Source organism: Fundulus heteroclitus, chromosome 23 (genome assembly GCF_011125445.2).
Source record: "Fundulus heteroclitus isolate FHET01 chromosome 23, MU-UCD_Fhet_4.1, whole genome shotgun sequence".
Taxonomy (NCBI): Eukaryota; Metazoa; Chordata; class Actinopteri; order Cyprinodontiformes; family Fundulidae; genus Fundulus; species Fundulus heteroclitus.
The window spans coordinates 22,874,151-22,887,142 of record NC_046383.1 but is presented as its reverse complement, the minus strand read 5'-3'; the positions used below and the strand labels follow the sequence as shown (position 1 = coordinate 22,887,142).

General features: G+C 42.7%; 1 protein-coding gene across 1 annotated transcript in view; it reads right to left on the bottom strand.

The window, feature by feature from the left end:
• Positions 1–12,992, bottom strand: part of LOC105916818 (A disintegrin and metalloproteinase with thrombospondin motifs 2) — a 192,831-nt gene that overhangs the window by 4,206 nt on the left and 175,633 nt on the right. Inside the window, exons 11-21 of the mRNA XM_036127079.1 lie at positions 11,564–11,677; positions 11,330–11,475; positions 9,034–9,194; positions 3,540–3,673; positions 3,328–3,451; positions 2,814–2,894; positions 2,548–2,711; positions 2,293–2,449; positions 2,076–2,211; positions 1,182–1,389; positions 927–1,056 (exon numbers count right to left, since the gene is read on the bottom strand). Coding sequence (XP_035982972.1) covers positions 927–1,056; positions 1,182–1,389; positions 2,076–2,211; positions 2,293–2,449; positions 2,548–2,711; positions 2,814–2,894; positions 3,328–3,451; positions 3,540–3,673; positions 9,034–9,194; positions 11,330–11,475; positions 11,564–11,677 — 1,555 coding nt within the window. The remainder of the gene's footprint in view (positions 1–926; positions 1,057–1,181; positions 1,390–2,075; positions 2,212–2,292; positions 2,450–2,547; positions 2,712–2,813; positions 2,895–3,327; positions 3,452–3,539; positions 3,674–9,033; positions 9,195–11,329; positions 11,476–11,563; positions 11,678–12,992) is intronic.

Below are 12,992 nucleotides of genomic sequence, written 5' to 3'. Positions count from 1 at the left end.
ATAAATCGGGTGTTTTCACCACTGATCTGGCTTTTAGGTAATATTTCATTTCTGTTTTGACCTTAATGGACTAAAAGCCAAACTAATTGTGAGCTCACAATAATTTATGTTGATATTGGACTCCATGAGCTCACCTCTGGTATCTGACAAAAGCAAATCTATTTTCTGGCGCCGCAAAGATTTGGAGCTGAAGCGGAAATGTTTAATTGCTGCTGTAGAAACAGAAAGAACTGGTGCCACGCCGTCGCTGTAGTGCGATGTTGCTCAAGGGAAGGTGTCCATGATTGGAGTTCACATTTTTGAACACCGTTAACCGAGTGATGTTGTTCTTTGGGTGGAGAACGTAGGGCAACGCGGCTCACCGTGACCTCGTTTGGCGCCGCTTTGTTGAGGGGTGAGCAAAGATTCACGCTCAGTGTCTGCTGAGAGTCACCTAGCAGAGATAGTTCAGCTTTGTATCGACCTATGTTGGTAATTTATCCCTTTGTGCGTCCCCACGCATTAAATTTGACATCCAGCTTCGCTTCACAGGAATGAATCTTAACTAAAAGGCTCCAGCTTAAAAACTTAATGCTATCAGGTTACGCTGAGTCAGTTCATGCTTAAGTTTTTTTAAAACTTAATTTACACAAAATATGTTAAGCAACTTGAAGTTGGACCCTTGGAACTTAATTTAAAAACGTTTAGGAAGTGAACTATGAACACAAATCAATTCATTTTAACCTGTGTGAACTGAACTTAGGACTCGTTCTTGTAAACGATTTATTGTTTTACATTTCTGCTGGGGAAGTTTTTTCCCCAGTAACTGTCCTATACACAGTTTTCACTTCACTACTATTGAATAAGGAGTATGTCAATCACAAGAGCGGCTCTAAATATGCTTGATTTGAGGATTGTTTGTGCTGTGGAGTTCGTTTAACACCTACTGTGACATGGTTCCATGCGACAAACTCTTATTGTGTCAGGCTTGCTGTCTAGACAGAGTCCAATGGTGTTGTCCCTGGTGTGGCACAGCGCCTGCCTCTGCTGCGTCCCGTTCCCGCAAGTCACTGAACACTGGCAGCACAGGATAATAACACACACAATGCAATTACCTATCAAACATCATTTAGGATAAACACAATCATCTCTTTGCAAAAACGTTGATTTATTTGTTTTAAATGCATGTCTTCAGTGCAAACCTTTGACCAGGGGCTGACTCTCCACTGCGTGGGGCACGGGAATCGGTTGCAGGACCTGCGAGACTCGGGACGGTCGTCACTGCAGTGTTTATTGTGTATGAGGCGCGTTGTGTTGTCCTCCAAGGGCTGAACACAGGTGACAGAGCGCACTTGCATCCCCGTCTTCCCACAGAGCTTACTGCAGTTCTGCCACTCTCCTGTCACCCAGCTGCAAGTCAAAAAATAAAACATTATTCAATGAAACAAAGATGAGCCACATTGACAATAAAAAGTCATTCGGGAATGGTGGTAGAAGCTGTAATCTGCTCAAATAAAGTCTAGATATCAGGCATAACATTATAACCACCCGCCTCATACTCTGTTGGGCCCCTGACTTGTCGAGGCATGGAAACCCCTGGACCCCTGCAGGCGTGCTGTGGTATGTTAGCGGGTAGCAGGATGAGGCGGACATGGATCTGACCTTTTTCTTCCAGCACATCCCACAGTTGCTCAACAATATTGACAGCCGGGGAACTTTGGAGGCCAAGTCACCAATTCAGACTCACAAACTGGACACGAACCACAATTGCATTGTGATAGGGTGTATTATCAGCCCTCAGAGAACCCCATGTACGCTTCACAGCTAGGTGACATATACGAATGTACCTAGAACCTAATCCATGTTGTATAAAAGGAAACATGACTCGTCGGACCAGCCACCTTCTTCCATTACTCTGTGGTTTGGTTATAATGATTAGTTGTCCTGTCCTGTTTTTTTCGTTGGTGGACAGGAGTCAGCGTGGGCACCCTGACTGGTCAGTGACTATGCAGCCCCATATGAAACATGTTGAAACACACTGTGCATGTTTCCAACAGAAGCATAAGTAACATTTGGTTACTGCTGCGAATACATACATTGGCGGAGGGCAGGGCTCCTGGTTGCAGTCTCTTCTGTCTCCTTTGGGCTTCATGTTGGACTTGTTACAGAAGCTTTTGTGAACCATCTTGCTGTCAACCTTTCTTCTGCAGCCGTATCGCAGATACTGCTTCCCTAAAGAGAAAGTGACGGTATAACAACTGAAAGACAAAATGTGACTGATGAGACTGTGTTCTCCCTGGCGTTATACCATACCTCCGCCACAAGCTTTGGAGCAGGAGGACCATCTCTTCGGAGCCCATTCGTAAGCGCTATCTTCTACCAGCATGTTGTCCTGAATGGTGGAGTCTCCATCCATATTCATCATGTATTTATACGACAAATTGATATCCTGATCTCCGTGTAATTTCATCTGTAAGAGAGACCGGCAAGGATAACCTCAGGGAATCTGGCTTCATTAAGGATTTGTAATCAGAAACTCAACATTTAATTCCCTCCTGCTGTTTGTACCATTATTAGAACCCCATGTCTGAGGGGCCCTGTGCTCTGAAGGGTTTCCTTGTCGTTGTCATTCTCATATTCCCACTCCACCCCCTTCTCTATAACCGAGCGGGATTCCGGGTATTCATTCTCCCCGTTTAGGAAAAACAGTCCCGATGCCACGTTTTTAACAGCTGTAGATGAATGAGAAAGAGCAATTCTGTATGAAGAAAAAAAAAAGTGAACACATACAGATGTGGCTGACAGAAAAAGAGGCAAGGCATGATGCCACGTACCGAAAGTGTGTGAGGTGGCGTTCAGCTCCTGAATCAGTAAATGCCTGGCTCCTCTGGGGATTTCAAGAACTTTAAGGAAGCCTGAAACGACACACTCAAAGAGGTTTTTTTTGGATCTAAAATCATAAAGCCCTCCTCTTTCAAACAGCTCCATTTGCCGTTTCCTGACAGAACACCTAAGCAGAAAAGCTGTCTCACTGGAAAAGTTTTCATTACTTTGAACCGGGAAAAAAAAAGAGCCAGACTCTTCCAGGAATTCTGCTCTCCTGAGGTAGGTCTGCCCTGACTTCAATAGTTAGATAATAGACTCAACATTAGCTCATGAACTTTGACGTAAGTTCTTGGCAATGTCCGCATGGAAACATATGGTCAAATCTCCCAGAGGTTTCGGGTCATTTTCATGCTTCTTCCTGCAGAGGGCGATGTTTATTCAAGCATAAGAACACGGGAGAAAGGCCTACGTTCAAGCATATTTTCCCTCCAGATGGAACCAACTCTGCTTTTGTCTCTTTACCTTGCTTTTTAGCCGTGCGCATGATTGTTTCTTTGAAGGTTTCGCATCTGGAGTTGTCGCCTCCACACACGCCACAATTGTCCTCCTGCTTCGAGGAGCCCACCACGCCGTCACAGCCCACCTTCTGTTAATGCAAACCAAGGAGGCTTAATTTCGAACGAGTGCAGCTCTTTAAGTTCGACGCACACAAACGCACATGGGAAGCAACTCACCTGACACGCGCCACGCACGCACACACTGTGCGGGTCCTTGTACGAGCAGCGCGTGCCGTCCAGCACCAGTTTCTCCATGAGGACCACAGCTCTGGTCTCTTTTGACTGGCAATACAGCTGGCAGCGTTTGTTAGCTAGAAAGCAGACACATTTTCGCATTAACGGGAAAGACACTGAAATCTATTATCTTGATGATGTGATTGCAGCAGCTTATACAGTTGGCCCCATAATTATTCACACCACTGGCAGATTTAAAGTCATTTTTTTGACTTTATCGATACGTTTGTTGTTTTTTTTCTGACAAGAAAGGATACAGATATGATGTCGGACTGTGGCAGGTGATGACCTATACAAAAAGGAGCTCAGTGAAGACTGGGGATTGTTTCAGGCAATAATTTAAACGACTTCAAGTTCCAGGGGCCCCAGAACGACGCATTGCTAAATAAAAATACAAGAAAAAAAACACATTGTGGGAAATCTTGAGTGATGTGGTGGGAAGTCAAAAGTGACGCCTTTACTGCCGAGGCTGATGGTGCAAGCGGTGAAAGAGAATCCAAAGATCACAGACAAGGCCGTTCTGAAGAATGTGAGGCCTGGCAGCGGACACGACTCAAAGCAGACACTTCAATGGAGCGGTGGACGCCATGGATGCCGGCCAAGGAGCCAGGCGTTTCTCACAGTGAGGTCCACAAGAGCCCACCTGGCCTTTGCAAAATCTCATCCAAGTAAAGAAGAGGACGTTCTGGTCTTCTGTTTTGTGGTGAGATGGAACAGAAATGGAATTACTTAGCCATAGTGGTGCAGCTTTAATTTTATTATTATTTTTTTTTATAAAAAAAGAGAAGCACATTACACCAAGAATACCATTTCCAGGGTCAAATACAATGCTGGACGCATTCGGTTGCTCTAACTGCCTTTAAAGCCTTTCCTACTGATTATCGAGAGAGGTATGAATAATTTTGGACATGGAACCAATTGTTCAAATGTAAATAACAGATTTTTTCCCCCTCTTCGCTGAACAGACATAAATCTAAACCTCAATCTGTAATGGGTATGAACAATTTAGGGCTTAACGGTATTTAATTAATTGCAAAAATCTGAATGAGATCTTAGTGAGTCAGCATAACGAGGAGTCTCATTGTGTCTCTGAGTCACACTACAACTACATGAGCCCACAGAGACTAAACCTGGCAGACCGTCCCGGTGAGAATGAACACTCCTACTTCATCACACACGGCCACCATCCAGAGACCTTGTCTTTCGGAGCTTTGACTCTAATGAACAGATGGCAGACATGCGAGTGATTTACTACAGCTCACTTCACAATTACTGAAACCCCTGGCCAACAAGTGTAAAAAACCTTAAAATATACGATGGAATATATAAATCTTGTGTTGCATACCTTACAGTATTTCTCACAGAGAAAGATATTTAAAAAAATGCAACCTTTAATTTGAGTAAATCTATTCAGAAGGGGAAAGAATTCCCATGTTCAGGAATAATTATTTTAGACAAAATGACCAGTGCCACAAATATTGGTAAAAGAATACCTCCTAAGTCTTCTGTAACATTTCACAAGGGTCAGCGCATTCAAAGAGGGCGATTTTTGACCCTTCCCCCTTACCGTCTTACTTTCCTGTCCAGTATCAAGTCAGGTTTCCTGTTTGTAATCGACCCACCTGCGGCTTATTTTCTTCACTGTTCAGAACGTATTTGCCAAATCCTTGTCATTTATTATTAGTTGACTCCTGTGCAGTAAAGGTTTACTTTATTTGAGTCCTGCATCCTGCATGTCTGCTGCCTGACTACGCTGTTACCTGACACATTCTCAGTTTTCTACCTAATGCCACAAGATTTCTTTCAAAAATGTTTTGATATTTCAAAGACTTTTTACTGTAACAGGGTTCCCAGGAACAGGCCTACGACATAACATATCCTCCGCAATACTTAACAGTAGGTATGAAGAGCATGTCCACATATTAATAACATCACAAATAGGCGAGGAAGGTGCTTTCTAATAAAGCCTCTTCCACAGCGCAGTGACACCTGATCAAACCAGTGTTGCTCACATGCATTCAGTGCAGTTAAAAAGAGACACTGCAGAGGCTGAGTCTGTATTTATAGCATCAGCATGATATACTATTCATAAATCAACCCGTTCACTCCCAGCCAGTCTGTTCTTCTCACAGTAGCATTAGCACATATTAATAATCATGACATTACAGTTTAGAGCAACAGAAAATAGCATCCTGGGTTTTTCAGGACCTGCTCTGAGATGCTCTGGGGGGTCAGCAGGATGTTTTGACCAGCCATGGGAAGGAACAAGGACCTCTCTGCCCACAGAGAACAAAAGACTACAAAACTTCAGGTGCAGCTGCTTTCTTTCTCTTTGCTTCTAGTTTTCCACAGACTATGTTTGGGAGGACACATGTGTGAACATCCCAGTCTTGCTGTCCGAGTAAAAGACCACATCTTTAAGGAAAGCCTTGGAATTAATGTAAAGTACAGTCTGTTGTTTGTGTGTCCAGTGACCAGAACTTGCTGGAGGGACTATATATCCCATCTAGCCTAGGACTGACTTGGGATCCCCCAGAACAAGCTGGGGGATGTTGCTGGCGAGGTGGATGTCTGGATTTCCCTCCTGGACCTGTTGCCCCCCACTTATCCTGCTGCCACTTGGATAAGTGGAAGACAATGGATGGATGGATAGATGGCTGGATGGATGGATGGATAGGTTTTTATTTTCCTTCTGCTTTGTATTGTGAGCTACTTCTTTGTACAACTAGCAGCTGTAGTTCTTGGTAGGCTTTCAGGACTAATTTCATCTCTTTTCGAATTCTTCATAACAAACCGTGGTACTTTAACATACTAAATCACACTGAACTATGATACTGTCTCCATATCCTGGTCATTATTTTGACAAATTAGTGCATATTTGTGGAAATCCTGCTGCCAGTGTGGCACCCTCCTTGGGTTAAACGGTGGTCTTGCATTGAATTTTGAATCCATATTTTTTGTGACATAATTTGGATAAACTGATGTCTGTAGCTCTGCTGCTGTGGAAATATGGCAATACATTTTAACACCTATCTTTAACAGCTATTCCGCATTATCATTATAGATATCTATAACGTCATTTTTGACTAGTCGTAATGTCACTGTTAGTGACATTACTAATAGTATGAGTTTTAATTTAAGATATAGCTAATTTCATTCGGACTAGTTAAAACTAAATTACATATATCTATGATGACAAACAACACATGAATGGCAAAATACTTTAAATCTTACTAGCAAAACTGGACTATAGATATCAATAACTAGACTTTTGACTAGTTGAAATCTAATTACAGATGTTTTGACTAAGAGTTTTGACTAGGCAAAATTATGTTGCAGTTAGGAGTAATTAATATCCAGTGTAGCGATTAAATGGTAATGGTATTGCCAGTGCTGTCTCACAGGCAGACAGCTGCTGCCTCGTCTCAAAACTGCCTCGCCAGCAACAGCTTCTGGTGTTGCTCAGTCAACGCCTTGAGCCAGCGCCTCAAACCGATAAGACTCTCGCCAGCTGGACTCCACAAAGCCTCCCTCAACCTCTGGTGATGAGGGGGAGTGAAGATCATCCACCTCAAAAGACTGAGCTGTGGTGTAGCTACCAGCAGTGTAACTCTGCTCAATCCCCTTTATTCAATATGGCAAATCAAGCTAGCTCCTGCTCCCCCCAATCTAAAACACAGCCCCGCTCCCCCCTCCCCTCATATCCCTGCCCACTTTGATGGAATTTTTAAAATTTGTCTGCAGGCAGAAATAAGCTTTTACAAGGGGGTGAGTTACACTTTAAGTAAGCAAAGGGGCCCAGAAGCCACATGGAGGTTGCTGCTTTCCTTCTGGACAGGTAAAGCCAGGCATACACTGAGTTTTTGCCCTTTTTCGGACGATTCTTCAGTCGTGCGAGAAGTTTATGGATCGGGCCGACTTTCAGCTTGATCGTGCGTCCTGTGTCGTGTAGTATACAGGGGGTAACAAGAGGCGATTCGCCTCTCACGACCACCTCCTGATCAGGAATCGGACAGTCGGTTGAAAATCAAACATGTTTGAAATTCAGTCGGCCCTCGTGAGTGAACGTGAGCGCGTCCTGCTGTTGAAGCGGAGTTACGACCTTCTACGCGCCAATTTTCCCCGACCTTGCGCACTGCGCACGCACAAACAAGTAGATCCTTCTTTGTCTTCTCTAACGAAACATAGGAGCTGAGAGAAGCATGGCGGCGGTACGTGTGACATGGAGTCAAACTAACTGACATGTGGTTTTTGAACGCACTGTGTGAGCAGTCAGGTCTCATCAGAGCGTCGGGCCGCACAGTGTAAGAGCAGATATCGTGAGCAGTGAACTTTGAAACCCTGCAGTTTCGTCGTACAGTTTGAGCTGTATATGAGTACCACGACTGAAAATATCGTGCAGTGTATAAGTGAAATGTTTGCTAATGCTAACCATTATGCTAATGCTAATGCTACCGGACCTGGCAACCAGCTGGCAAACAGTACAGTTCAAGGTTGGATTGAGAACAGGAGAGCGAGAGTCCGCCACCTACGGGCTGGGAGGAGTTAAACTTGTAGCTTACTCCTTTTACTCTCCTTTTAGAGTTGCTGCTGCAAAGGGGAGACATATGTGATCTCCTTTGTGTGAAAAAATAGAAAGCTTCAGACTGCAAAACACAAAAGGTCAGACAAATTCCCAACTAGGTGGTTGCCTATGCTTCATGTTTCTTCTCTCAGGAGTAACATACAGCTGTTGATACAGGGAAAATACAGAAAAGGAGGAATAAAAACAATTTGTTAGAAAAAATATTGTTTCACATCTGCAGTTGACTTTCTCACGCTTATCAGGGGAGTCAAAAGATGACGGACCATGAATGGAATTCAGTTTAATCTCTTTCAATATTGTTTTTCTCTAACAAACACACACTGGTTTGTACATTCACAAGAGAAGTAATTTGAGATGCTGAAAGCTTAAGTAGGAAAAAAAACATGGCTTTTAGAAGTAATAAGACTGAAGAAAATCATTTAGTAAAGTAATTCAGATAGGAATTGAGCATAGTGCTTCGCTGTACAGTCTGACGATTTTTGCCCATGCACTGATTTGGATTTTACTATTTCTTTAATGTAAAACTGATTCTTGAGCATTTGAAGGAGAACTTTGAGGTTGTTCTCCCCTATTCATCTCATTGTTTGCATATGATGAATAAACCTCTGAGAAACTTGAGGAATAGTGAAATTAAAATGGAATCAGCCAATGGGTTAAGGAGGCAAAGACAGTAAGCTTGAAATAGTTTTCAGTTAGAAATAAGACATGTTTTTGGGAGATGTAGTCATACGTTAAAGCTGAGCTCCTCATAACACAACACAAAATATTCTAAAACACGTCCAGCAGAGCCTAATTTCTCTGGGTTTGTTACTGTCAAGCTGGTTCTGTTGTTGTATACAAATGTCTACTCACGGTCTGGGTGTTCATAAGGCAGCCAGTGGTGCTTGTTGCTGTACTCTGAGTCATGACACTGCTCCTCCCTGGGATCACTGTAGATGTCCTCGCACTCATTGGTGTTGCACAACTGGAACTGGTAAGTCAGGCCCCTGCAATCACGGCCACCATTTGCTGGACTGAGGAAAAGAAGAGGGACAGGAAATGGTCTTGCTATTTTAGTCTTATTCTGCTCCCTTTTGGCTTTACAGTGCACCTTAAACTAAAACGGTGTCTTTAATCACATCCTGTAATCCTGCCTCAAACAGTGGGTCACTAGACCAGAGTAGGGGTGACTGTGGCTTGATGGGTTGAGTAGTCAACTGGCAATTAGATAGTTCTGGGTTCAATTCCAGCTTCCCCTTGCCACATATCGATGTGCCCCTGGGCAAGGCACTTAACCCCAAGTTGCTTACCGAGGTGCGTCTCAGTGTATGAATGTGTTAGTGAGAGTGAATGTGGCTATAGTGTACAGTGTTTTGGGTGGTCAGCATGACTGGAAAAGCGCTATATAATTTCAGTCCATTTACCATTTAGACATGTTTCTGTCCATTCATTCGAATTTTGAGCTTTTAAAATGCCCAAAAAAAGAATGTGCGCATTAGACACATTTCCATCTACTGGTTTGGAGCGAATTAAAGGCTACGCAAAGCATAATTTCATCAGAAGTTGACGATGCCAAAAGAAGATCATCAAGGTGACTTTGAATCATAGCCCAGCTGTGGTTATATTCAGAAGAGTCAGCAGCCAGAACAATATTCCGCTATCTGGCATTTTTATTTTGTTTTTCTTTGGTTTTTAAAAATGTAGGCAGCTGCTATGTTGTGCACATGTGAATTAATTTCTAATAATTCCTGTCATACCGCACATGAGCCAGGGATTGCCTGTAAGAATTATTTTTTCGCTATTTACACGGCAATGAAACTGGTAGGTTTGTGATCCGTTACACTCTAGAATCCATTTTCAAATTGTATCATTGTTGTCGTTTAAATGAACTTGGCTTTATTTACTGCATAATCTAATATAATCTGCGACATGTCATGAATTCACAAAAAATTCAGAGGCGTTTTGAGATTGGTGAGTTTCACCACCTACTGCAGGAGCTGCGTGCTGACAAGGGTTGCTTCCAGCGCTACTGACGTCTCACCCGAGCCAAGTCTGACAACCCGCTGACCGACATCGGTGCCCACACCTCCGACCAGGCCACCAAATACAGACGCCTCATTTCAGCTGAAGAGTATCTGTCCATCTGCATCTCGATGTTAACATTTATCAGTGATCCGTAGCAAAAATATTTATCCTGTCAGAAACTCCCCCACTACATCACACAGCAGAGTCTCTCTGATTGGTTGACATCCGCGTCCAGCAGCAAAAGTTCAGATTTTCCAACTATTGCTTCAGCCGGTCTAGAGGCGCTTAACGCACGTCAAACCGTATTTGCAGCAGGAAACGCGCAGAAAGCTTCACAACGCACAGCGCAAGATGCGTGGCACAACACAGGACCTCTCGAAGCCCCTGAGGCGCATCCACCATAGACGTTGCATGTAAACCCGATGCTCTTGATGCTCAAAAGGTGTTTGGTCTGAATGCAACATTACACTAACTAATATAATGCTAACTTCCTGTCTGGCTGATCTGGCTTTTAGAAATTGACGCATTTCACTTTGCCATTCTTCACAAGTAGACTCAATAGTATTCCTGACGGACAACAGAGGAGGGCTCTCTATCATGCCATAACACCATAGAGCCAGTGGGAAATGCCCTATTGACTAGAATAGCTTTTATATGTGACGTAACAGAGAATGTACCAATGAAGGAGTATGTGTCACCATTCTTTCCTCAGTTTCCAATATCTTTATTGGGCTCAACTGTTGCTCACTCACCTGATTACTCACACCTGCTCTCCTTGCCTTTCCACCTCACTCTGTATTTAGCTGCCTGTTTTCTCTCCCCTCATTGTTGGTTCCCGCGTCATGCTACCTCCTGTTCATTCCTCTGCTCCTCATTCCTCTGCTCCTGTGTCCTGCCTTTGGTGCCGTATAATCTCCTCTGTTTATTGTCATCAAAGTGCTGCTTAACCAGCTTAACTAAGTGTTTTCCTATTGAAAAAGGGCGCACCAATGAGGCTAGATTTATAGTTTTGTTATTCATTGTGGGATTTTGCTAATGCAGTAAAAGTTAACTTTATTTTGAAGATTTTTTTACATCTTTACCTGGTTGTATAATAGTTATGCTGGACACAATAGACATGACAATGGAAAAAAAATTGTTATACCTGGGATTGTCACAGTTTCTGGTGCGAAACTGCACTCCTTCCCCACAGGTGCGTGAGCACTGGCCAAACTCGCTCCATGCGCCCCAGTTTCCATCTTGCTTCATTATGTCAGGAGTCAGCCAGGTGCAGAGACCTTTAAAGCAGTGCTGATGGAAAAAAAAACAACAAAGTTTGCCTAATTCAGTATCTGCGTGTGGCGGATGAAAGCATGTTATCTTAGAAATGTATTAATACCTTTCCATTCCCACACGTGGTGCCATCAATGGGCGGCCCTTTCTTGGTCTTGCAGAAGAAAGGATTGTCTGGGTGACTGCACCACAGCTGCTTGCAGGGGTCGAACATACTGTACTGTTTGGGAGCACAGAGATTTCTAACAGTCAACAATGCCAGCCCAAAAAAAACAAACACTCTGCCTAACACGTCAATCAACATGGATACTTATGGGGAGAATAACACTTAATAAAGTTGAAATGGGAGGAGAAATGCCACAACAGCAGCAAAGACAGTAACATATCAAACAATACCAACACTTAATCTGTCACTGCAATTTATCCTCGGAATCACCGAGAAACACACAGCGGTTCATGCAAACTTTACTGATAGATACAGAACCCTGCAAAAGCAATCCTGCCTCTTTTTTTTTTTTTTCAAATATTCTCACGTCACAATTAGTAATTTTAATAGATTTTAATAGGATTTTAGGTGGTAGACAAACACAAGGTAGGACTTAATTGTAAAGTGGAAGGAAAATAAAACTCAGCTCGCAGTTTTTTAAATATACAAACGAAAAAAAAACTCTGATCAATCAGACACCGCTAAATAAAACCCAAAACAACTACCTGCTTTTAGAATTCAACAAATTGGTAAACAGAGTCCATCTGTTTGCAATTTCATCTCTGCATAAATTCAACTGGCCTCAGAGGTTTGTCAGAGTACAATAAAGAACAAACAGCATCACAAAGAATGCAAAACACACCAAAAAGGTCACATATAGAATTGGGAAAAGTATAAAACAGGATTAGGTTACAAAATGATATCTCAATTCATCATCGGACCAATAAATAAGCGTGACACAACTGCAAACCCTTCGACACATTGTGGTCCACCTAAATTTACAGGCTGGGTGATGAATGCTATAATCACAGAAAACGCCAAGACGCTCATATGATAGGGAGATGAGTAAAGCTAAATACAGAACAACCCTGGAAGAAAACCTGATACGGGCCGCAATAAAGTTGAAACCGGGGTTTAGGTTCACTGCACAACAGGACAATGACCCGTAACATACAACCATAACAACAATGGTTTAGTCTAAATCAGTGAATTAATGAGTCAGAATCCAATTGGTAATCAATAGTAAAGCATGAAAACTGATTTTGACAGAAGTTCACCAACCAATATGACACAGCTTTAGTTATTTTGCAAGAAAAAACAACAAAAAAGCAGACATTGTAGTTTCCAGGTGTTAACAGCTGGTAGAAAAATGCTCTAAAGCTGTATAGCAGTGATAGCAGCAAAGCCTAGCTCTTAAAAGTATTGACTCATGGGGCTTAATCATAGCCTACACCAAACCTATCATAAAAAAAAAATAAGAAAAATATTCCTTCCACTTCACATGTACTACTTTGTGTTGATCCATCCCATGAATAAACGAAGCAGAATC